Source organism: Lynx canadensis, chromosome B4, assembly GCF_007474595.2.
Source record: "Lynx canadensis isolate LIC74 chromosome B4, mLynCan4.pri.v2, whole genome shotgun sequence".
NCBI classification, from domain to species: Eukaryota; Metazoa; Chordata; class Mammalia; order Carnivora; family Felidae; genus Lynx; species Lynx canadensis.
Window position 1 is genome coordinate 126,648,841 of NC_044309.1, and position 25,266 is coordinate 126,674,106.

Below are 25,266 nucleotides of genomic sequence, written 5' to 3' on the forward strand. Positions count from 1 at the left end.
TAAAATCTCCTTTCCCGTAGTTATAGGCTAGGAGGGAACATTTTTTCCTTCCAGATTTGCTGAGCTTTCTTTCAGCAATCAAAAGGACCTAGTTTTTAAGGCCAAGCATTGGAATTCCAAGGGTTATAGCATCAACAGAAGAAGAGCAGACTGGAGAAGCTCAAAGCTCACAATATGGAAGAAAAGGGGCAGAACATATTTATGAATAGATGGAACATGAACCAGGTAGGGTTGGCATCTTCAATAGAGCATTTCAAACTAGGGTAACTGCCAAGTTGTCAAATAGTGATTCTTTAAGGACCTGCTTTAAAGGGAAGACATGAATGATCAGTCACAAGGGCCAGGCAGGTCATATAAGTGAGTGAAATGGCTTCCATGTGAGACAATAGGGAGTGGTGGGGACTGTAGCAAACTGGAGAGCACGTGCCTGATTTTTTGTGACGCATTGTCCTCTTGCCTCCCAGTGAATTCTGAGAGAGGATGGTTCAAAGGGCTACAGGCAGGAGAGTTTAGCAATTTGGGAAACAGGAGTATGGCTATCTGGAGGTAGACAGAGTGAGAAGGAGTGGATGCTGAAAAGAGGGAGAATGTCACTCCAAACTTTTAGTCTTTAAAGCAAGCGGAGATGTGAATTTTAGTCAACTCTGAGGACTTCTGTGGCCTCTCTTCTCTCTTCGTCTGGATTGTTTAGAAGTTTGAGGGTTTTTTTTTTTCATAAAATATTTTCATGATAGTGGGACTGTAAGTGATTTTGACTGTTTTATGCTTTTATGATATGTTCTAAATTAAAACTTTTTTTAATGGGAAGAGGTGAGGTAGCTATACGTACAGACAGAAGTATGAATGGAGGACCACCATCTGGGGCAGCACAGGGGCTGAGGGGCCATCCTACCTTCAGGGGCTGGAAGAGGAGAGTTGGCCTAGAAGACAAATTCTGGGTCCAGGGTCTGGGCAAAATGGAGCCGGCCAGGGGTCCAAGATAGAGTTGTCAGGGTGTGCCCAGCAGTTGGGGTCATGGCCCCCAGATATCCAGGGGGTTGGTCCCCACTCTTAATGGTTAGGACAGCCTAAACCCAGCCAAAAGAAGCAATTGGAGTTTTATTTCAGGACAACTGTTTAACCCCTGGGGAAGGGCCCATCAACAAGCAAGTCCCCAGGCTAAGAAGGAGCCTGTTGTCCTTGGCAGAATCTAAGAACAAGACTGTGGAACAAGAGTCAAGGCATTCTTCACTCATTCAAAAAAATATTAATTAAGCATCTACTATGATAGTCATGTTTATTGAGTAGTACTGTGTGTAAGCCATGTTGCTAAGTGCTTTGCAAAAATTAACTCATTTAATGCTCACTGTAAATGATGTAGATGTGTAATGGGTATTACCATTCCCATTATACAGAAAGGGAAACAGAGGCACAGAGAGGCTAAATAACTTGCCTAAGGTCATAGAGCTGAGATTTCTGGCTTCAGAGCCCACACTCTTCCTATGCATTAGCACCTTTCTGTTCTAGACACAGAGCAAGGATGTGAAAAGAACAGACAAGGTCCTGATCTCCCAAGCAAAGTCACAGGGAGGCAAAGTAACAGTGAATACTCTGTAGCAAATGAGGCTACACCAGAGGGCTATGAGAGCACAGGTAGGGGATGCTTGGTCAGTCTGAGGAGGGTGGGGGGAGTCAGGCAAGGCTTCTATCAAGAAGCCTTGATAGAAGGTGTCTGCACTGAATCTTGAAGCCCACATGGGGTGAACCAGGTTTGGAAGGAGTTGGAAGTGTCCCAGGTGAAGCACCAGAGGTGGAAGTATGTGGCACTCGTGTAGCTCGAGCACACTGCGGGTTGACAGGGGGATGTGACTAGGGAGAGGCCAGAGAAGGCAGCAGTCTAATCACAAGGAGGCTTGTTAAGAAGTTTGGACTCTATTCTTGGAGCGCTAGGGAGCTATGGAAAGGTTTACAGCAGAGGAGGGGCGTGATCAGATCTGCCTTTAGTAAGAATGACTGTGGTGAGGTGGACCATCGGGTTGGAGGCAGAGACCAACAGAGGCTCCTGCGGGTCCCCAGACAAGAGATCTTGTGGCCTAGCAAAGGCAGGGGCATTGGGGATGGAGAGAAATGGGGCAATCGAGAAACACTTAGGAGCAAGAGGGGACAGTGTTTGTGATAGACTAGATCTGGGTAAGCCCAGGAGAGGAAGGTGTCTTGTTGCCTTCGAATCCTTGGTTTGGGCAACCAGTAGATGGTGGTGCCGTTCACAGGCAAGGAAGAATCTTTTTCACGTGAGCTGAGAATGCAGTTCATCGTGTATCCTCAGACTCAGAAGCTTGAGTGCAGACGCCGCAGAGAGGTAATCTCCCATTTAGAGACTCCTAAAGGTCCCCCCCCACCGGGCCCCGCAGCTCAGGTCAGGGCAGGTGACGTAATAGGAAGCCCCACCAGAGGTCAGGTCCACCTTGCCCTCGTGCAGGGGTCCAGACTGACTCAGGAGCAGAGTGGGGCGGAACCCAGTAGGGGCAGGGATGTTAGTGGATATTCCCAACAAGCAAAAGCACTGAGCTGAGGACAGACTGGCACCTTCAGGAGCTCTAGGTCTCAGAGGCTAAAAGGACAGACAAATTGGGGGGTGAGGGGGGTGGAGCTAGGGATCCTAGTGCTTAATCATGCAGACCCTCCAATCCGAATTCAAAGTTCAAAGCCCACGTTCAGATCCTGGCTACTGCACCTGTCACTGGCTCAAACTTCTGCATGCTTGTTTCCTAACTGCACAACTGACGATGGTCCCTGTCTGCCGGGACCGAATGAGTTTGCATGTGCGCGTGCCAGCTTCCACAGCGCCTGGCATGTCGTAAGTGCTCAGCGAGTAGTGATATACCTCCTTTGTTGTCGCTGTTGATGAGAGCAGGGGACTGGCTCAGTGCCTCTGATTCTGGGAGAGAGGGGCTTGGATTTTGAACCACCTGGAATACAGTGGTAAGGGGGCAGAGTTTCTAGACCCCTTTGCCATCAGGCAGGGAGGGCACCGAGCCCACGTAGGAGGAGCAAAGGGGAGGTGGGCATACATTTGCCTTTCCCATCAGAAAATCATCTGCATCAGGCCGTGGCTGAGTCTCCTCTGGGGAAATGCTACTTCTAATCACAAATAAGCTACGGAGATTTCCTATGAAAAAAACTGAATTTCAGTGATTTGAGTGTTCTTTTGACTGGTTCTGTCTCCTGTTTGGCCTCTGTCTCGCCAATGAGTATTTTATGACCATGGTTTCCCCTGTCGGCTCTTCTTGGCACTTTCCAGAAGAAAAATGTAAACTTCACCCTTCTCTTCACTAAAGCTACCCTTTTTCCCCTTCCTATTCTAGATCCTCATTTCCTTAACAATAAAGAAATGTCTGATGTTACCTTTCTGGTAGAAGGAAGACCATTTTACGCTCACAAAGTGCTGTTATTTACCGCCTCTCCGAGGTACGTATGGTCAGTTTTGAAAGCAGCTCAATTATGAGTGTGGCTGTTGCTGTTACTAGTCTCTGAAATTCAATTTTGGTGGGATCTTCCCTGGACTGGAAGATGATCTTTTCAAAATCAAGAATTCGAGAGCAAAGTGCATTTGTACAACCATGTTCACAGCAACATTATTCACAGCAGCCAACAGGTTTCAGAAGCATCCCAGGTGCCCTCCAGGAGAGGAATGGACAAACAAAATGTGGTATATACATATATTATTTAACCTTAAAAAGGAAGGCAGAGCTGACAGATGCTACAACCTGATAAACCTTGGGGGTGGGATGCAAAGAAACAAGGCAGTCACAAAAAGACAGACACTGTATGATTCCACTTATGTGCAGAACCAAGAGTGGTGAGCTTCATAGCGACAGAAAATAGGATGGGTTGCCTGGGGCCAGGGGCAGGGGAAGGTGGGGGAGTTGTTCCATGGATACAGAGCAAGTTCTGGAGATTGTTTTTTTAAGCACAGAGCAGCCAGTAGTATAAACAGCAGCGCCTTTGTGTGACTCAGGCAAGGGCACCGGTCCTCTGGGCAGGCAGAGTGTGTACCAGGCCCAGGGCTCCAGAGCACAGCGTGGATTGGATTTTAGCTGCCCCAGCCCAGTGCCCTCACGCAGTGTACAACCTGAAATATCGTACACAGCGGCCTGGAACGGCCTGTCCTCCAAATATCCAGGAACTCTGGCGTAAGCCATCCCACACTTATAGGTCTTGAACCTGACTTTTCCTTGACTATGGAGTTGACAGTGGTATCACTCCCTCCTCTGCTACTGCTCTCTCTGCTTTCGATTGGAGTTAAGTTGGCCGTTTAGAGCCGCATTATCCAAAGCGCTGAACTGGGATCAGCAAAGCTCTGTCACAGAGGAAGGCAGGACGCTGAAATGAGCAGGCAGGCTGCTGGGAACGGAGGGGGCGGGGGGAGGATGAACAAAGTGATCAGGACACTGGGTACCCAGAAACAGAACCCAATTCTAGGACATTTGCTAATGAATATATGTGACCAACACTTCCTGGGTTCCTAAAAGCATCCTGGACTCTCCACTGCCTCTCCCCAAAATCACATGCAAACCCCCAGATGTCTGCTTTGCCACAACAAGAAGAATACGCCATGCCTTACACGGTTCTCGGTTATGATGCCGTAGAAAAGCAGGATAGATATCATACCAGTGTTGATTTCTTAGTCTTGACAACCATGGCTGTGTAGGATGTTAACATCCGGGAAAGCTGGGTGGAGGGCATCCAGGAGCTCTGTACTGTCTTTATGACTGTTCTGCGAATCTTATTATTTCAAAACTATAAGTTGAAGGAAAGAACACAGCTTATGCCTAAATGTTTTGAGTGTCAGGGTGTTCCATTGACTGGGTCTGTACCCACTAGGAGCTTACAGTTTTGTTGATCGCCGGAAAGCACATCTGAAGCCCATCAGCAGGTCATCCGTGGGGAGGTCGATAGGTAGTCAACGGTTGTTGATTAAATACCTACGATGCAGCAGATCTGGAAGGGCATAGGCTCTGGAGATGCAGCAGAGCAGAAGGGCGGAGTCCCTGCCCTCCAGGAGCAAAGGTGCACAGGAGGTGGGGAGCACCACGGGTATCAGAGGACCCCATGAAGGAAGCAGCCTTCGTGATAAGTCCTGTGGGACAGACAGATGGGCTTTTAAATGGTATTTGTTCTGTTCCAGTCACCTGTTTGAGAAATAACAGTTCAAACTACTATTTTTAACTTTAAAGTTTTAACTTCAGGGCACCTAGCTGGCTCAGTCAGAAGAGCACGCGACTCTTGATCTCAGCGTTGTGAGTTTGAGCCCCACGTTGCGTGTAGAGATTACCTACACCCAAATAAGTAAACAAAGTTTATTTATGTTTGAGAGAAACAGAGCGTGAGCAGGAGAGGGGCAGAGAGAGGCAGACACAGAATCCTGAACAGTCTCCAGGCTCTGAGCTGTCAGCACAGAGCCCGACATAGGGCTCAAACCCACGAACTGTGAGATCATGACCTGAGCCGAATCAGAAGCTTAACCGACTGAGCCACCCAGGCGCCCCCTAAAAAAAATAGTTTAAAAAAAAAATAAAGTTGTAACTTCAGATTTGATTATGGTATCTTACTGGGGTGGCATTGCATTATGACATCTGTGGATGTACTGATGATGTATTTCAGAGTGGGGGGCAGGGAATACAAGATACTACATGTTTCTCTCATTAGAGTGGTGTTTCTCACAAACTGTGGATGTGTGTGTGGGTCTTTTTATCTCCTTTCTTGTGTTCTTTTTCAGGTTCAAAGCACTCCTCTCCAGCAAACCAACAAATGACAGCACCTGCATAGAGATCGGTTACGTGAAGTACCCCATCTTTCAGGTGAGCCCCAGTTGTGACCTAGGGCATTGTGCTGGTCATCCACCTGTGGGTTAGCCACTGCAGAGTCCTCAATTCCTTGCACACTGGGCCCCTCCTAACACACCCTCCGGCTTACCATCCTTTTATCCCTACAGCATTAGTTGAGCACCTACTGGTTGCCTAGCCCTCTGCTGGGACCTGGGGACACAAGGATAAAGGACATTCCTCCCCTGGGGCGTCACGGGATAGAGCGGGTAACTGAGTAATTAGTCACTTACAATATAATGTGGGGAGGTACCGGTAGGGGACAGGGAGGCGATGTGCTGTGACAACTAGGACCAGGGGAGTTGGAGAAGGTCTCCTATGAGGTGTCAGCTGAAATAGTGAAAGCTTAAGAGAAGCTGGGGGACCCTAGGAAGGCTCGGGGCTTAAAAAGGGGGTTAGAAGATTCTAGGCAGAGAACAGCAAGGGTGAAGTCCCAAAACCATGGTTGAGCCTAATGTGATCAGGAGTCAGTGGACTTTTAACGACTGCCCTCCCTCCATGCTGTCCTCCCACAAGCCAGGGTCAGGCAGCCGACGTGGGTGACCTGGGGGTGGGATCTGTGGAATTCTGAACAGAACGTTGTTTCCTGCGGTCCAGTTCAGGAAGTAGGGCCTTGGGAGGAGTGCAGTAAGAGTGGATAAGATTCAGGCAGGTGTGCCAGGGATTCATGCTCTAAGAGGGTTGTTGAGACAACTCAGAGATAATGCGGGGGGGGGCGGTGAGGGGTGGAGACAAGGCTGGCCATGACCAGGGCCACGGGTCAGGTTTCCAATCTGCACTTGGAAGGAAAGAGCTGCAGCCCAGGACTAAAATGCTGCATTCTCCTATTTAAAATTGGTGTCTATCACATGACGATGGGCAAAGAACCAACCTTTCTAAGCCTCAGTTTGCTCATCTGGTGGATAGGAAAGGGGGAACTGCAGTGGGAGGCAGGGAACAGCATAAGCAAATGGACAAAAGTGGGAAATCATGGGGTGTGTTTGAGGGAAAGTGATTATCAGTCTATTCAGCTGGGTCTTAAGGTATATTGGAGACTGAGAAGACACTGGGACCACTCAGTATGAGCCAAGTGGGAAGAAAGCAGGCCAGATGGTGGCTTTTCCCTGGCCCCTCAGATCCTGCTGTCCAGAGGGCTGCCATGGATATCCAGAGGAAGCCACCATGCCCTCACACTGGCCCCTAAAGCCTATTGAGGTACCTGCATCTCCACCATTAGAGATGTATTTCTTTGGTTATGTTGAAAGTTCAAATGAAAGAATCCTTCCCAAGTAACTATGGGTAAGACACTCTTCTTTGAGCCTCATTTTCTCCATTTTTAACAAGTTAATACCACCTCTATCTATGTCATGGGTTCTTGAAGAGATTAGCAAGTAGGACAACTTGGCAAATTTTTTTTTTGATGTTTACTTATTTTTGAGAGAGAGAGAGAGGCAGAGCATGAGCAGAGGTCGGGGACAGAGAGAGGGAGACACAGAATCTGAAGCAGGCTCCAGGCTTTGAGCTGTCAGCACAAAGCCTGCCCGACACAGGGCTTGAACTCACAAACGGCGAGATCATGACCTGAGCTGAAGTCAGATGGCTAACTGACTGAGCCACCCAGGCGCCCCTCAACTTGGCAATTTTTAAGTGGGTTGTTATTTTTCTAACTCATAACTGGTAAACCATCTCCCTACTAAGCACAAGACCCTGTAGGATAGGTTACTATGGACTGAGCATTGGGGAAAGGATTAAAGCAGTTTCCAGGGACAAGGCCAGTCTGGGAGAGCCATCCCGTTGGGGTGGGGGTGGCAGAGAGGAGCTGGATCCCCAGTGTGGGACCAGGGAGTTGGCATGCCCCCCCAGACCCAGACTCTCACCCCAATTCCTCACCACATTTTCTACTGAGAGCAAAGTGGCCACAGCCCTTTCTAGAATGGTGGTGACTTCTGAGTTTGAAATTTTCCATGAAACTGCTGCTTTGTTTTAGGATTAGAGTTGGGAGGGCAGAGAAGAAACTTCTGTGGGGCTCCAGCTATGAATGAGGCACTAACCTCTGCTTGCACATGTTTATCTGGATACTTCTTGCCATTTTTAGAGATGAATAAACTGAGGCTCAGAAAACTTAAATGACGTGCCCCAAGTCTTAGTGCTACTTTAGTGACAGCCAGGATTGGAGCCCAGTCTTCCTGGTGCCAAAGCCTGGATGCTTGGTTCTAGAATACCCTTTCTACAGGGGAACAGTGATAATAACAGTGCCCATTTCTTTTTTTTTTTTTTTTTCCATTTGTTTTGAGAGAGGGAGAGAAAGAGTGAGAGCCGGGAAGGGACAGAGAGAAAGGGAGAGAGAGAGGATCCCAAGCAGGTTCTACACTGTCAGTCCAGAGCCCAATGCAGGGCTCGAACCCACGAAGCCATGAGATCATGCCCTGAACCAAAACCAAGAGCCGGACGCTTAATCCACTGAGCCACCCAGATGCCCCATAACAGTGCCCATTTCTTGAGCACCAGCTATGTGTCAGGCTCAAAGCTGGTGCTTCTCAGCCTCTGCTGGACATTGGAGTCACCTGGAGAGCTTTGAAAATTCCCAGCACCCAGGCTACCAATCAGAACAGGGGCTGGGGCTCAGGTGTCAGTATTTTGGAGCATCTGCCATTGTGCCAGCATGCAGTCAAGGTGGAGACACAGTGCTCTGCACTAGGGTGGATCTCAAGCTTTAACAGGCACCAGAATCTCCAGGGCAGGGGAGGAAGGGGGTTGCTCGCTAAAACACAAAACTTGTTGAAATGCAGATTCCTGGACCCCATCCCCAGAGTCCTAGATTCTGTAGGCCTAGGGTGGGGTCCTAGAATTTATATTTCTTACAAGAGCCCAGGTGGTGCTGATGCTGCTGGTCCAGGGAACCCACTGTGAGAACCACTGCCGTACATCATCTCCTTCAGTCCTTCCAGCCGCCCCTCCGGGAAGCTCTTCTCCCACCTACAGCCAGTACACAGACCCAGAGGGAGGAAGGTAGTGGCCCCAGCTCCGGCTACTCATCACAGCCAAGTTGAGGTTCAGACCCAGGCCTGACTGACTTCCAGACCTGATCTCCTAGTTGCCCCCCAACTGCAGGGACTTGGGCCCCCCCCCCCCCCCCCCCCCCCCACCAAAAAAAAAAATCACCCGGCCCTGAAGAAAGAATCGTAGGCCCATTCGAGTTTGAGTATGAACTAAGTGCTGGAAGATGCATGCCTCCCCAGCTCTCCTGAGTGCTCGTGAAGGGGGCACTTTTGCCATAAAGCCTGGAACTAATTGGGGAGGTTCCTGTAATAAGAACCTTGTAGTAGGCATTCAATAAATGTTTGCTGTGCAGATTCATTGAACGAGAGACCTACGTGGGAAAGCGTGGCCCCAGAGGAATCCAAGGCCTGTAATTGCTTTTGCCTGGGGAAGGTTTCCTGGCCACATTAGCCTGGAGTTACTGTAATGAGTTAGGAAGATTTAGCAGGCCCTGGGGACTTCTCTGTGTGCCTGTCCCTTCCCCATAAAAGAAGAAAAGCCTCATTTGTGGCTTGAAATAGGCCAAGGAGGGCTGAATCCGACCCAGAAGGAGGCTCCCAGGGGCCTGTTCACTCCACTTCCATGCTGACAGAAGAATTTTAGTTAAATGAGACTGCTTTGAGTTTCCTCCCCACAAGACCGTTTAACATCACACACGGGCAAGAGCAGGACGCAGCTGAGGCTACACGTGGAAGTGGGGGCCTCCGTGAGGCCGTGGATGCCATTTAAATCCCGGCTCCATGCAGGTTGACAGCTGCCAAGGAAAACAACTCCATAAACAGGCCCTTTGGCCTAATAAGGGTTCGTTTTGCCCCCTTTGCAGAAAAGGCTTGTGTTGGCAGAGTCTGACGGCAAGGGACAGCCCAGTTTAAATCCCATTAGCCCCAGGATCTGCATCTGCTAAGGAGCAGCATTTTAAGTCAACAGCCCAACCTCAAATGAATGACCTGATATGATGGAGGCACACTTTGTAAATGGAGAGGCCCTGTATTCGGGGTAGTTATTGTCATGGCTCGTATTGTTGTCATTATCGGTTTGGCCATTGTAAAAGAGAGGCGCTGGGGGGACCCGTTGATTTACATAAGGCCAGGATCCCCCCATTCGCTGACATGATACGTTAGATGCCTGTGGCCCATCAGGATGAGGGAGGGGAGGGTAAACGATGCTGTGTTATCATTTCCCAAAGCCTCAGCCACCACCATCAATGCACCACCATCCCTGTGACGAGGCAGGTGGGCACAGAAGCCCAAAGTCAGTCCGTGGGAGACTCAAACACGAAAGAGGAGGTGAGGCGAGGGCTCGTGTTCCTGTTTAAAGTGCGCTTGCTGAGTGCAGGCACGAGAATGCAGAGAAGGACAAGACATAGACGGTCCCATCAAGCTCTCGTGGGAAGTAACACTGCAGTTGTGGATGATGTGTGCCCAGCCAGGGGTTACAGCTAGGACATCTAAGAAGGCTCCACACATGTGACCACTGAGATCCCAAAAGAGGGGGCCCAGTTCAACAGGTGGAGAAGAAGGGAGGGGCATCCAAGCAGAGGGAACAGCATGGGCAAAAGTGCAGGACTGAAAGAGAAGTGGTAGGTTCTGTTAGAGGCAAGTGGGTGGGAGTGATCAGAGTATAAAAGGCAGATGTTGTCCAGATTAGGATGAGAGAAGGCTTGAGTGACAGAGGAGATCTGAAAAAGTAAATTGATTCATAGCAGCAGTATTCATAACAGCCAAGCAGTGGAACCCATCCAATGTCCCTCAGCTGATGAACGGATACACAAAACGTGATACATTGTTCAGCAATAAAGAATGTAGGAGAAGTGACAGCAAGAATGAACCTTGAAAATATTACGCTAAGTGTCATCAGCCAGACACAAAAGAGCATGTGTTGTGTGATTCCACTGATAGGAAATGTCCAGAATGAGCGAATCCATCGTGGTTGTCAGGACAGGCCCAGGAGGAAATGAGACTGGTTGGTAATGCGTACGGGGTTTCTCCTGGGCGTGTTAGAAATGTTCTAAAATTAGATAGTGGTGATGGTTGCACGCCATTGTGAATATACTAAAAACCACTGAGCTGTATGCTTTAAGTTGATGCGTTTGCATTATGTAAAATAGACCTCAATAAAGCTGTAAACATACATATTTTTTAAATGATGACTTTTAAACACTCGTGCAAAAGGTAGATTGAGATCAGTCACAAAGGGTCTCGAATGGCCTGAATAAAAACGTGGCACTGCACAGCAGAGCACTACTGGAGAAAGATTTTTCCACCTCAGAGAACACTGAAGAACTAAGATTTATTCAGTTCTTGCCATGTGCCAGGCCCCTGCTAGGCCTGTTGCATATAATTTAACCCTCTTCAGAACCCCATGCGGTAGGTAATATTATCCCCACTTTGCAGATGATGCAACTGAGGCACAGAGAACCTAACTCAATTCAGGTCCCTCAGATCTTAAGCGGCAGGGCTGCTCAGAAGCTGAGGGGGCCCACGTGCAGGGTCCTTGCTCTTAACCACTGCCGTATGTTGGTCACAGACCACTGGAGTCTGAAGGGACTGTGGAGGACAGCCCAGCCCCAGCGCCTCATTTTACAAGTGTCCAAAGATGGGACGTAACCAGTCTACAGATGTTTCCAGCACAACTGCCGTGGGGTGAGGCAGGTATAGTCCATGTGTCATAAGGCAGAAGACAGTGGTGGAGAAGAGCATGTTCACCACCTAAAATTAAAGCTTTGGGGTGCCTGGGTGGCTCAGTCGGTTAAGCATCTGACATCAGCTCTGGTCATGATCTCATGGTTCGTGGGTTCAAGCCCCACGTCGGGCTCCTTGCTGACAGCCTGGAGCCTGCTTCGGATTCTGTCTCTCTCTCTCTCTCTCTCTCTCTCTCTCTCTCTCTCTCTCTCTCTCTGCTCCTCCCCCGCTCGCACTTTGTTTCTCTCTAAAATAAACATTTTAAAAAAATAAAAATTTTTAAAAAATACTAAAAGAAAAAAATTAATGGCTTCATGGGAGGTAGTGACAACCAGTTCTACACACCTGGGGGCCTCATTCTAAAGGGACACCAATTTGCAAAGCTCTGGGACTTTGCACACCATTCAGGCCTCCTTAATACATGAACAAAGAACAGCCTGGCTCAGACTGTTCACATCATCAGTGAAACATTGAAACTGTGGACCCCTAATGGCTTCATCCTGGGTCTTGTCGAGCTGTAATGAGGAGCAGGTGGTCCCATGGGAGCCCAGAGTCATCCCCTGGGACTTAAGTAAGAATCCTGTCAAACTGGGCCATGCTTCCAGGGGAACGACCCCTAGCGTAGGTTCCTTAAACTGCTTGTTTGGGGGCAGCCTGATGGCATGGGAGGTGGAAAGACAAGCCGCGACTGCCATCTGTAGATGGAGAACAGAGAATTGTTCAGAATTGTTTAATGTGATACCGGGCATGCACTTGGAACCCAGCAGAATCACAAGGAGACAAATTTCAGCATGCCATAAGGAAAAACATCCAGCCGGGAGAAGCATCCTAAGTGGAACTTCTCCTACAAGGCAGTGATCAAGCGGGAATGGCCACGCTGGGGACAGGTGTCCTAGAGGGGCCGATAGACTGCCCGGCTGTAAGCTGACGGTGTCTGTGTGCTGACACTGACTGATGCTTTGCTCGCTGTGTCCTTTCTTCCAGCTGGTTATGCAGTATCTCTACTACGGTGGCCCAGAGTCACTTCTCATCAAAAACAACGAGATAATGGAGGTAAGGAAACTGTTGTGTCATCGGGTCGGTGGCTCCTCTGTAAACTCAGGTCACTGGCAGGTGTTGGCGGTGGCTGGGGGGACCTGTGTTGGGTTTTCACTTGGGTGCAGGGTTTGGGGTCCTGCCTCCCGAGGGTTTTGCATCAGAGCCCCTTCCGGAAGGCCAGGGTGCTCAGTGCACTTGGAATAGCAGCTCTGTGAAATCCACTTTTAATTGGCTTTGGGGTGGGGGGCAGGGGGGGGCAGGTAAAGGAAGTTGCCTGTGGAGGCGGAGACTAAGTCTAGGCACAACTAGGGCTCAGATACCGTCATCAGGAGCTACCCTTGTGACTTCTGTCATTGGAAAACATTCCCCAAATCACAGTGCGTCTGTTGATACAGAAGCCAGGAGCATTCCAGCCAGTTGAGGATGACCATCCCCCCTTCCTGAGTCTCCTTGGCTCTCCCCCATCTGCTGTCGACCTCACCGTTAAGCCTGTCTCCCCTCCCTAATCCAGGGGCCTTGTTTCTGCTCCCTTCTGCCCAAAGCCAAGAGTCCCTGCTCTTTCCTAAACCTGGACCCCTTGTTGGTTTTCCTTTTCAAAACTGGAAGCTTTGAACGGGAAGCCAAGATTACTCCGATAATCCTGAGCAAAGGAGCCAGGGTCCATTCAGGTGTCTGTGGAGTCCAGGGTGCCTGGCTGATTAGAGATGTCGGAGCACTATCAGTCATTCAAAAGGTGACCCCACACAGGGGTTAAAACATGGAGTCGGAACCAAACTTGGTTTAAATCCAGGCTCTGTCCCTTCTGAGCTGTGTGATCTTGGACATGTTAGTTAACCTCTCTCAGCCTCGGTTTCCTTCCCTGGAAATGGGAATAATTATCTATCTCATTGGATTTTTAAGATTGTAAGAGTTCCTATGTTCAATAAGGTGCTTATCCTTCCCATCATACTCTGAGAACCCTTCCATGGTCATCCCCACCCACCCACCCACAGTTACTCTCTTGCCTCTCTGGACCACTCCTTTGACACTTCTCTACCTCAGGACCAAGCTACCATCTGAGAACGCAGGTTCTTCTGTAACATTTATTTTTATTTTAAAATCAAAATAACGAACATACACGTAAATCATGTAAATAATACAGAAGAGCTGGTCACAAAAAGCAGCTCACCCAGGCTCCCTCATCCCCCGTGCCCCCATCCATTCCCCAAAGGCAATCCCTCTGAACACTTAGGGCCAAGCTACAGCAGTAATGCAAAGGGATAGAGATCTCTGCCCTCATGGACTGAGGGCGACAGGCATGACATCATGTCTGGGGAGAGAAGGGCTCTAAGGAAAACTAAGACAGGGTAAGGAAGGCAGACAGTGATGAAGGGAGATGACCTGAGGCGGGGTGGTCTGGGAGGCTTCTCTGAGGGGACATTTGTGTGGACACCTGGATGAACAGAGGGAGTGAGCCGCACCGAAATCCATCTTGCTGACTAATGGTGTTCACCCATATTTCTGGACGTAACAACTTCAGGCATTTTTGCTCGACCCCCTGCTAGAATAGATGTGAATCTGGTTCACTTCAAACCCCTCTCCTCTGCCATCTTCCCCTGCAACAGAGTTCGATCACTCTATCTTAGTGGCTAGTGTTTCCTTTGGGCTTTAAAGTGACATTACCAATGCCTATATTCCCAGCCTTTCACCTTGGGACACTTCTGCGGAAGATAAGGATTTTTCCCCATGATTGTCATCCCTTTATTTCCACCTCCCAGCCACTAATGGGCTCTTTTTATGGTTTTTAGCTTCTGTCTGCTGCTAAATTTTTCCAGCTGGAGGCTTTGCAGCGACACTGTGAGATTATCTGCGCAAAGAGCATCAATACCGACAACTGCGTGGATATTTACAACCACGCCAAGGTAATCAGTCCCACTCTGGCTGCCCTGAGCATGCGCCGTGTACTGAAATGGGTCAGGCTTTTCCTTCACAGACACGGAGTCAAGGCAGAGAGCTGGTACTGGCCCGCTTGCTCCAGGCTGAGCCACCCCTGCATTCCTCCCACCATCAGCCTCCTGCTCTAGAAAAGATGCCTTTCCTTTTATGTCACCCCTCCCAAATACAACAAGAGCAGGAACTCAGAAGTTCCCAAAGCAAAGTTGTTCTGAGACAGTGCTTCTCAAATGTTAACGTGAACACGAATCATATTGCAGACCCCGACTCAGCAGGTCCAGGGTGGGCCCTGCATTCTGCATTTCTAACAAGCCCCCAGGTGAAGCCTCTGCTGCTAGTCTAAGCCACACCTTGAGTAGCAAGTGGTTGTCGAAGAGTGTTCTCCAGTCCAGAAGCATCAGCATCTTTAGGGAACGTGTTAGAAATGTATATTCCAGGGCCCCATTCCAGACCTACTCTGAATCAAAAACTCTGGGGGAGAGACCCACCGCCTATGGCTTCGCAAGCCGTCCAGGTGATTCTGATGCATGCTCAAGGGCAAGAATCACTGTTCTAGAACTCTGTTCCTGGTGCTGGCTGCGCAGTAGAATCATCTGGGCACTCACTTAAAATCCCTATGCTTGGGACCTATCACAGACCAATTAAACTCACCTCTGGTGGTAGAGCCCGGGGAAAGGTGTTTTCCAGAGCTTCCCAAGTGATTTCCAGTGTGACCAAGGTTGAGAACAGGTTACCAGCCCTGGAGACCCCCAAGGAGTTCTCCTGGTCAGGTGGACTAATCAGAATCACCTGGGGAGAGTCCTGAATGTGTTTAGCCCCCCACCCACAATGGTCTCTGCAGTGGAACCTAGGAATCTGTATTTTTAACAAGCTCCCTAGGCTACTGTTGTGACTTCAGTCCTAAGGCCAGTCATGACTCCAATTTTTGGGAACCACTGACCTCATCTCATCCAATCCATTTCGCATGTAGGGATACTGGGACCGACAGAAGTCAAATAATTTGTCCAGGTGCCATTTTATTTTTGTTTCATGTGCTCAGGATGGGCAGATTAGCATTTGCTAGGAAGAAACAGTGAAATGAGTTGAGATCAGGAATTTAAAACAAAAAAGTCTTCTTTTGAGTAAGTGGAGCTCAAGAGACATCTCCCACACCTGCTGCTTTGTAGAGTGATCCTGAAAACTCAGGTTGCATTTGAGATGTTTTCTGTCTTATGCCAACATCCAACGAGCCCTTTTAGTGTGCAGGCGCCTGTGCTAAGAGCCATATTACACCTACTTTTTTTTAAAATAATTTATTGTCAAGTTACCTAAAATACAGTGTAGTCTTGACCTCAGGAGTAGATTCCTGTCATTCATCACTTACATACAACACCCAGTGTGCATCCCAACAAGTACCCTCCTCAATGCCCCTCACCCATTTTCCCTGCCCCTCCCAATCCCCCACCCCCATCAACCCTCAGTGTGTTGTTCTCTGTATTTAAGAACCTTTTATGGTTTGCCTCCTTCCCTTCCCCTATGGTCTTCTGTTAAGTTTCTCAAATTCTACATATGAGTGAAAACCTATGACATCTGTCTTTTTCTGACTGAATTATTTCACTTAGCATAACAACTTCGAGTTCCATCCACCTTGTTGAAAATGGCAAGATTTCATTCTTTTTCATCACTGAGTAATGTTTCATTTTATATATATACCACATCTTCTTTATCCATTCATCAGTTGATGGACATTTGAGCTCCTTCCATAATTTGGCTATTGTTGATAGCGCTGCTATAAACATTGGGGTACATGTGCCACTACAAATCAGCACTCCTGTGTCCTTTGGATAAATTCCTAGTAGTGCTATTGCTAGGTCATAGGGTAGATCTATTTTTAATTTTTTGAGGAAACTCCACACTGTTTTCCAGAGTGGTTGCACCAGTTTACATTCCCATCAACAGTGCAAGAGGGTTCCCCTTTCTCCACATCCTTGGCAACATCTTTCCTGAGTTGTTAATTTTAGCCACTCTGACCGGTGTGGTTTTGATTTGTATCTTCCTGATGACGAGTAGTGTTGAGCATCTTTTCATGTCTGTTGGCCATCTGGATGTCTTCTTTGGAAAAGTGTCTATTCATATCTTCTGCCCATTTCTTCACTGGATTATTTGTTTTTTGGGTGTTGAGTTTGGTAAGTTCTTTATAGATTTTGGATACTAACCCTTTATCTGATATGTTGTGTGCAAACATCTTCTCCCATTCTGTCGGTTGCCTTTTAGTTTTGTTGATTGTTTCCCTTGCTGTGAAGAAGTGTTTTATTTTGATGAGGTCCCAGTAGTTCATTTTTGCTTTTATTTCCCTTGCCTCCAGAGATGTGTTGAGTAAGAAGTTGCTGCGGCCAAGGTTAAAGAGGTTGTTGCCTGTTTTCTCCTCTAGGATTTTGATGGTTTCCTGCCTCACATTTAGGTCTTTCATCCATTTTGAATTTATTTTTGTGTATTACACCTTCTTTTTTAATGCTCACTACAACCTTTTTAAGTAAATGCTATCATTAGTCTTATAATAAGAAAACTGAGGCACAGACAGGGGAAGGAACTTGCTTAAGGTCACACAGCTACTATGGAGATTTATGTATGTGTGTGTGTGGTAAAATGCACATAACATGAAATTTACCATTTTAACCATTTCTAAGCGCACCATTCAGCGGCATAAGCCCGTTCACATTGTTGTAAAATCATCATCACCATCTATCTCCAGAACTTTCTATCTTCCCAAACTGAAACTTTGGGAACCATTTCCCTTCCCCTCAGGCCCTGGGAACCACCACCTAACTTTCTGTCTCTATGAACTTGACTACTCTAGGGACCTTATATAAATGGAATCGTACAGTATTTGCCCTTTGTGACTGGCTTATTTCAGGTAGCACAGTGCCCTCAGGGTTCATCCATGCTGTAGCATGTGTTGGAATTTCATTTCTTTTTAAGACTGAATGATATCTCATTGTCTGGAGAGACCACATCGTGTCTATCCAGTCATCCATCAGTGGACACTTAGGGTGGTTTCCACCCTTTGGCTACTGTGAATAGTGTTGCTGTGAACACAGGACAAATATCTGTTCAACTCTCTGCTTTTAGTTCTTTGGGGTTTGGGGTATATACCCAGATGGGAAAACCTAGATTTGTCTTACTCCAAAGCACAGGCTCTTAACCTTGCTCTCTGGCCTAATAAATGGTTGAAATATTTGCAATAATCATTGATACACAGAATAGATCTTCTCATTGGCCATCAGTAAATCAAAATCTACACACTACTTACTACACACACACACACACACACACACACACACACACACACACACACACTAGGTGCTTTGGTTAAATGAGGGTTTTACCAAAATCTGGTCTCTCAGGACACAGCACATTTTTTTTTTTTAATCTTTAAACTGAGTACTCTGCAGAAAAGCATCCAGAGACTGCTCTCTACCCAAGAAGAGAGCCTGATTATGAATCTTGTGGTCCTTCCCCCTCTCCTGGCCACAGACACTCCAATTGTCCTGTGAACCCAGCATCCACAAGTGGCTTTGCCATGGCCTGTCATGTTGTCAGCAATCCATTTTAACCACTTCAGGCTCCTTGGCAGGCAGCTTCCGTAGCTATTGTATTTAATAATGCAGCCTGATGGGGCGCCTGGGTGGCGCAGTTGGTTAAGCGTCCGACTTCAGGTCACGATCTCGCGGTCCGTGAGTTCGAGCCCCGCGTCGGGCTCTGGGCTGATGGCTCAGAGCCTGGAGCCTGTTTCCGATTCTGTGTCTCCCTCTCTCTCTGCCCCTCCCCCGTTCATGCTCTGTCTCTCTCTGTCCCAAAAATAAATAAAATTTGAAAAAAAAAATTTTTAATAATGCAGCCTGATGCAAGAGGAGCCCAGGTTGGGAATACAGTAGTGCTATGGGCTTTGAATACCTATGGCAGGGAACTGCCCCTTCTGTTTATGTACCTTTGCAGCCAGAGCTCTGCCTTTTACAGACATGAGACTCTGCCTCGGTCTCCCAGGCCACATCCTGGTGTGTTTCCAATGCAAAAGTCTGCCTTTCGTGACATTTGCATAGAAGACAAGGCAAAGCCAGCCAGCCCCTGCCCTTTCCCCGTTCTGTATGCTGTTGCCCCTGTGCTACAGATACTGCAACACCACTAACGAGCACATGCATGTGGATTCTATTTCTGGCAGATCGTACTGCACATCGAGGCGAGTTTAGTAAAAACGGAAAAGAAAAACCAACCCTTGGTTCAGAACCCCAGGAAACACAGGAGTTTACATGCTAATAACAATGTCCCAAATGTTAACAAGACCTTGGCAACATTACCTCTATACTACATCTAACTGTTTGAGACAGCTGTGGAATTTTATACAGATGAGAAGTCCATCCCATAAATGCATGGCTTAACCATCTTTTTTTTTTTTTTTTCCTGGTAAATCTGTCCCAAATTATTCAGTCGTAAAAGGGGGCCTTGAAGCTTCTGATGGCCCTTTCAACCTGAGAAAAAGAAGAGGCTGGTTCATCAAATTGAATCTAAGCTAATGAAGTAAGCCCAACCATGCACTGTGCTAGAAAGAACACAGGTTTGCAAAACTAGGGATTCATTCATTAGTGTTTATTGAGCACCCACTATTTACCAGGAACTGTATTCATCAGAATATAATAAAAAATTAGTAAGACATGAGCTCTGCTCTTGCAAAAATTACAGTCTAGGACAGGGGCCAGCAAAGGTTTTCTGTGGAGGGCCAGGTAATATTTTCACACAGGCCATATGGTTGCCATAGTAATGCAAAAGCAGCCATACATGATGCATAAATGATGGGTGTGGTTTTGTTCTAATAAAACTTTATTCACAAAAACAGGTAGCGGGCCAGATTTTGCCCACAGGCCTGTAGTTTGTCAATCGTTGGCGTAGGAGATGAGAGTTCCCACCCCAGTTCTGTCAGTCATTATTTGTGTGGAGGTAGGCAAGGGTCTGATGTATAGTCACCACTGAATAAATATCACCAAATATAAATGTAAGTATTTATTGTACTTGTTGTTCTCCACTTACACTAACTTGTGATGAGTGACATTTACATACAAAGCAAGTGGCCAGGTGTGGTCAAGGGGGGTGCTCTCTGTGTCCACAGAATCAAAGATAGGCGATTCTGAGCCTCAGTTTCCCCACCTGTACAATGAGGGCTTGTACTCTGTGACTCTAATGTCAGGGTTCATGTTGAAAGAATGAAAGCAATCCTAAGATCTCTCCCAACTCCAGGGTACTGTGCAGCTATGGGAACCCTGGGTGGTAACAAGCCCTCTTGCCTGATAAACCTCACCACGTCTTCTAAGTTTCTCAGAGACTGCATAATTACCTGCTTCCTAAATGCACTGAAGAGCATCGTACCCTCTGAGTCACGCCATTCATTCTGTGGCTGGGGAAACTGAAGCACAGAAAAGTGATTTGACATACCCAAGGTTGCACGTGGTTTTTATACACACAGTTGCCATTGGCTCAATGAATGGTGTCAGTGAGTTCATGGCCACAAGCTTGGTCCGTTAGCTGGGCTAGGTTCCATAGACACAGTCAGTTCCCTTTTTCCCAGCCTGGCCACCTACTTTGTGCATGAGGGTCACTGGATACCAGTGGGTGAGAAGGAGAGCGATAAATAGTTTACATTTATAATGAATGACAACTAATATTGAGTGAGTGCTGACTCCAATATTGAGTGAGTGCTGACTAATATTGAGTGAATGCTGACAGACCATTGTTCTGTCACTCCATGCATTATCTCATTTTAATCGCAACAACAGACTGTTGACTAAGTATTATCATCAACCCCATTTTATGGATAGGAGTTTGGAGGCAAAGAGAGATTGTATAAATTGCCCAACAGCCAATAGCTTAGTGGTAAATCTGGGGCGGGGAGGGGGCCAGGGCAGGATCTCAGAAGCCAGAAGCCCCTCCCTTAACTACATTCCTAACCTACCTCTCCTAATTGTGACAAACGGCAGAATCATGGTCTGGGATGCAGGTGTCATAATTCTTATTTTGAAAATGATGCACCTAAAGCTGGAGGCCAAGTGGCCCAGCCCTGGTCACATATTGAGGGAGGTGGGCGAGCCCCAACTCAAATCCAGGTGTTCCAGCTCGTTCCACCATAGATAGCCCTGTTAGCACTGCCTCATTATCATTTCCCATCTAACAATTAAGTGCATCTCTGGGTTTTTTTTTTTTATTTTTTTTAACGTTTATTTATTTTTGAGACAGACCATGAACGGGGGAGGGTCAGAGAGAGAGGGAGACACAGAATCTGAAACAGGCTCCAGGCTCTGAGCGGTCAGCACAGAGCCCGATGCGGGGCTCGAACTCACGGACCGCGAGATCATGACCTGAGCTGAAGTCGGACACTTAACCGACTGAGCCACCCAGGCGCCCCTCTGGTTTATTTTTTTAATGTTTATTTATTTATTTTGAGAGAGCGCGTGGAAGGGGAAGAGAGAGAGGGAAAAAGAATCTCAAGCAGCCTGGCTCTGCACTTTCAGCGGGGCTCAAACTTACAAACCAGGAGATCATGACCTGAAGTCACTTGAGTCTGTGACTGAAGCACAGAAAAGTGTCTTCAGCTTCAGCTGAAGTCAAGAGCTTAACCGACAGAGCCACCCAGGTGTTCCACGTCTCTTGTTTTAAAGGACAGGATAGTTCAGAAGGATGATTCAGCATTTGGATAATTTAAATAAATCAACATTTAAAGAAAGCAGTGGGATGTTATCTCAAGGAGCACTTAAGAACTTCTGAGCTTCCAGTTCATTGCCATAGAGGGACTTTGGAAACTGTAGAAAAGATCTGAAGACAGCCAGCCCACATGTCCGCATTTACTTCTGTGCTTCGAACGTGAGTTCCTCCACCACGCGCACAGGAGACTGAATACCTGGCCTCTGATTAATGGTGTCAGAATGGGGGCAGTGTCTTAATGGTTAAGCACACAGCCTTAAGGATTCAGTTCCTGGTTCTGCCCTTGACACGCTGTGTGACTTTGTGTAACCTACACTCTTGTCTGTTCCCTCATCTGTAAATTGGAGGTGGTAATCTGCCTTCCTTCAGGGAAGTTGAAGATTAAAGGAGATGATGTACTTGAAGTGCCTACTAAGGTGCCTGGCACATTGTAAGCCCCCAGTAAATGTTCACTGTTAGTTCATTACTCCGAGAGTTAACTGCTCACTCATACATCCAACAAACAACTTACCAAGTGTCTACCATCTGTCAAGCCCTCTGCTTCGGCTTATAAAGGTAAGCTAGGTCAACGTAATCCCTTCCTTATCGGCTCAGTCTGTGAGGAACCCCATCTCTAGATCAGTGTCTCAGCCTCAGCACTGCCAGCTTGAGCCACAGGATTCTCTGCTGCAGGGTCTGTCCCGTGCATCGTGGCATGTTAGCATCCCTGGCTTCCACCCATTAGATGCCAGTAGTACACACATCACCGCCACCACCCAGTCGTGACAATCAGATCCTCTCCACACTTTTCCAAATGTCCCCTGGGCAAAAATCACCCCTGGTTGAGAACCACTGCTCTAAATACAGAGAATTGGTAGTCAGTGCCCACTCGGGGTTGCTGTGACAGTCAAACAGGTTAATAATACTCCAAGAGCATAGAGCTGTGTCTGCAACTCCATTCATGTCCCAGTTGTCTACAGCCACAACAAAGAACCGTAGAACCCAGGGGATAAAACAGTAAACCTTCTTCGGCACATGAGTCGACGGGACAGCTGGAAGTTTCTTCTGGTCTCCATGGGCCTTGCTTCTGACGTCAGCTGTCTGGTCAGCTGTGCTTGGCTTTGTTGACCGTGGCTGGCCCCTGTCACTCTCTCTTCTCAGTTTCATGGAGCCGCTAACCCTCCAAGCAGGCTCATCAGGGCTTTTGCTCCCGTGACAGAGGCAGGTTTCTGAGCAAGAGTGCAGAAGCACAGACATGGCCACTTGAAGGTAGCTCAGAATCAGCAACTGTGGCTTCTGCTGTGTTCTGTTGGCCTGAGCAAGTCACAAGGCCAAGCAGTGAAGAAATGGACTCCAACCCTCTCATGAGAGAAGTTGCCAAGTCTTGTCCCATGAGGGTGAATACAGCAAAGCCTAGAGAATCGGGGCCATTTTTATAGTCAATCTGCCTTAATAGGTGTTCACCATTATTAGCTGTGCAGGCAGCCAGGTGCATTTCAGAAACATAACCGTCTCCTGCTTCCTCTTGCCCTCCACAGTTTCTTGGAGTCACAGAGCTTTCCGCATATTGCGAAGGCTACTTTCTCAAAAACATGATGGTCCTCATCGAAAACGAAGCGTTCAAGCAGCTCCTCTATGACAAAAATGGTGAAGGGACGGGCCAGGATGTGCTCCAGGACTTACAGAGGACGTTGGCCATCAGGATTCAGTCAATCCACTTGTCATCCTCCAAAGGTTCTGTTGTATGAAACGTCCAGCGCAGGGAACAGTCCCCTGGGGACTTTCCAGTTCTGCTGCTGCACTGGCTTCACACAAACACATACAAAGTTCACCTGGCATCTGTTTTTGGCTAGGCCAAGGAGCTGCCTCTCCTGCCCGAGCTTTTCTTGAATAAGCAATTCCAGCTCCTGTGTGTTCCTATTGAGAAACAAAGGACATTCCACTGGTCTGCAGATCAGATCTGCAGTGGGGTCCAGGGCTTGAAGGTCAACATGGGACAGCCAAGCCAACCCCATCCGAAAGCACCCCTGGGGCACTTGAACGCCCATTGCCGGGACCACTGTTAAATGGATGAATTGAGGAGTAAAGGTCATTCGGGTTGCAGGTGGACAGTTGGAGAACTGAACTGTTCCGACCCCAGAGAGTGTTGTGCTCACATCAAGGACCTTAGTAGCTACAGCTCAGCGAGAGTCAACCGTGGTAGCAAATTGGTGAGACTGTTACCAATAATGAAGAAATAATTTGGCAAATTTTTAGGGGTGGGAACTTTTTAAAATGTTCATAAAAAACACAAAACAAAAACAGGGCAGCCTTGTAGTTTAAAAATCTATTTCTAAAAGCGCAACAGTTCATTTTCAATTGAATCGTGTTTAGGGATCTGTGTTTTGAGTTTTGGTTTTTAAAAAAAAAAAACAGTAAGTCGCAGGTCTATACCGTATAAACATGCATCTGACAAGATACTGCTGATATTCTATACAAAGTGAAATAATAATCTTGCCTTAGTGATCATGGTTACACAAAAGAGGTGCACTGCCAATAATTATCTCTAACTCAATAGCTGAAAACAACTTGCATGCTAATTGTGATTTCGGGGTGACAGTAAAACAGCCCCACGTAACAAACATGCATCTGCATGGGCCCGAGCCAGTGAAACATTATGTTTGTGCTTCATTTTTGCCAAGGTAAAAATGTTTCATCACTTCTTGCTAAAAATCCATTCGGTGAAACTGTAACATATTCCTTTCCTTTAACAATGATTCTGGGATGCTTTAGCAGAAATGTGTTCATAGATGATGCTGATCAGGGGCGGGAGGGGCGCGCACGTCCAAGAATTTACTATGAATCCCAAAGTTTTCTCTGTACTCTCAAAAGATGTTAATAGTTTGCTACTAGCCAGAGAATATGACTATGTTAGATTATTTTTAAAGATGAAATATGTATGATAGGAAGGATTCTTTCTGTATTCTGAGAATGTACAGTATAGGGTTATCTCTGATGAAAGTTCCTATCGACAGGGTTCCGTTTTCTCTGCCATATATTATAAGCAAAAGAGATTGGTGAAGTGCCACAATATTCCAAATAGTTTTTCAGTTGCTGCCTTTTTCTCTTGTCCTTTCCTTGGAAACCTAGATAGAAACGAGAATGACTTTTGCCCTTTGGGGTTGGCAAAGTTTCTTTGGTAACCCTATTTCCTAGCATGCCTTTGGGAAGTTGTGCACAGACCCCAGATTCTAAAAGAGCTGCTGTCATGCTCCCTGAGCCACTGTTCACAGGACTGAGGCCAGGTTACATGGGTGTGATCCCTGGAGCAGCTCCTGGGCCGCATCTGCCTCCAACATCGGCTCTCACGTGATTTGGATACATGAGGCCTCTCTTCAACTTGGTCATTTGCAAACCACCGCAGGCCCTACAATCAAATGAAGAAGGGAGAAAAAAAGAAAGGAAAAAAACTGCCTGCAGAGGAGTCCAAGTTACAGATACACACAGCACGTGCGTGAGTCTCTGCTGCCTCCTGCCTCCTCTGTGTCCTCAGAAATGCTGCGTGATGTTCCCTTCACCACGACTGACTTCCCCCTGTGAATGTCTAGTGCTAGTTTGGGGCCTCTGGGCTTCGATTTGTACAGCGGCCAGTCCTGACAGGCTTCTGTTCTAGTTTGGTGTGCTTTCTCTGTCATTAAATGATTTTCCCAAGCCGTGCATCGTGTGTATGGTACGAGTGAGCTCTTTACCCAACAGGGGGAGCCTGAGAACTTCGTTCAGTTAAAAGATTGGAAAAGGTGGCCGTGCAGAAAAAGTCGAGGAAAATGGAGATACAAGGTAAAAGGTAGGGGCCACCACCTGTCCACTCTGTCAACCAGGGGTTGGCTGTGCAGGCTCGAGTCCCCTGGGTCTGCATATACCTCCGGGTGCCACCCTTGGAGGACCTGACAGGTGTCACCACTTTGCCTAATGCAGAGAGCTAATTCGCCTGCAGAGCGTGGAGTTCTGGCTGCCATTTGTGTGCCACGAGGAAGCTTTGTGGGGGTGGG

The 25,266-nt window shown here is 47.5% G+C and overlaps 1 protein-coding gene across 1 annotated transcript in view; it reads left to right on the plus strand.

The window, feature by feature from the left end:
* BTBD11 (BTB domain containing 11) overlaps nt 1-24,930 on the plus strand; it is a 315,533-nt gene extending 290,603 nt beyond the window's left edge. Inside the window, exons 13-17 of the mRNA XM_030320460.1 lie at nt 3,345-3,447; nt 5,759-5,840; nt 12,548-12,616; nt 14,389-14,502; nt 22,777-24,930. Coding sequence (XP_030176320.1) covers nt 3,345-3,447; nt 5,759-5,840; nt 12,548-12,616; nt 14,389-14,502; nt 22,777-22,986 — 578 coding nt within the window. The 3' untranslated portion in view covers nt 22,987-24,930. The remainder of the gene's footprint in view (nt 1-3,344; nt 3,448-5,758; nt 5,841-12,547; nt 12,617-14,388; nt 14,503-22,776) is intronic.
* Nucleotides 24,931-25,266: the final 336 nt, after the last annotated feature.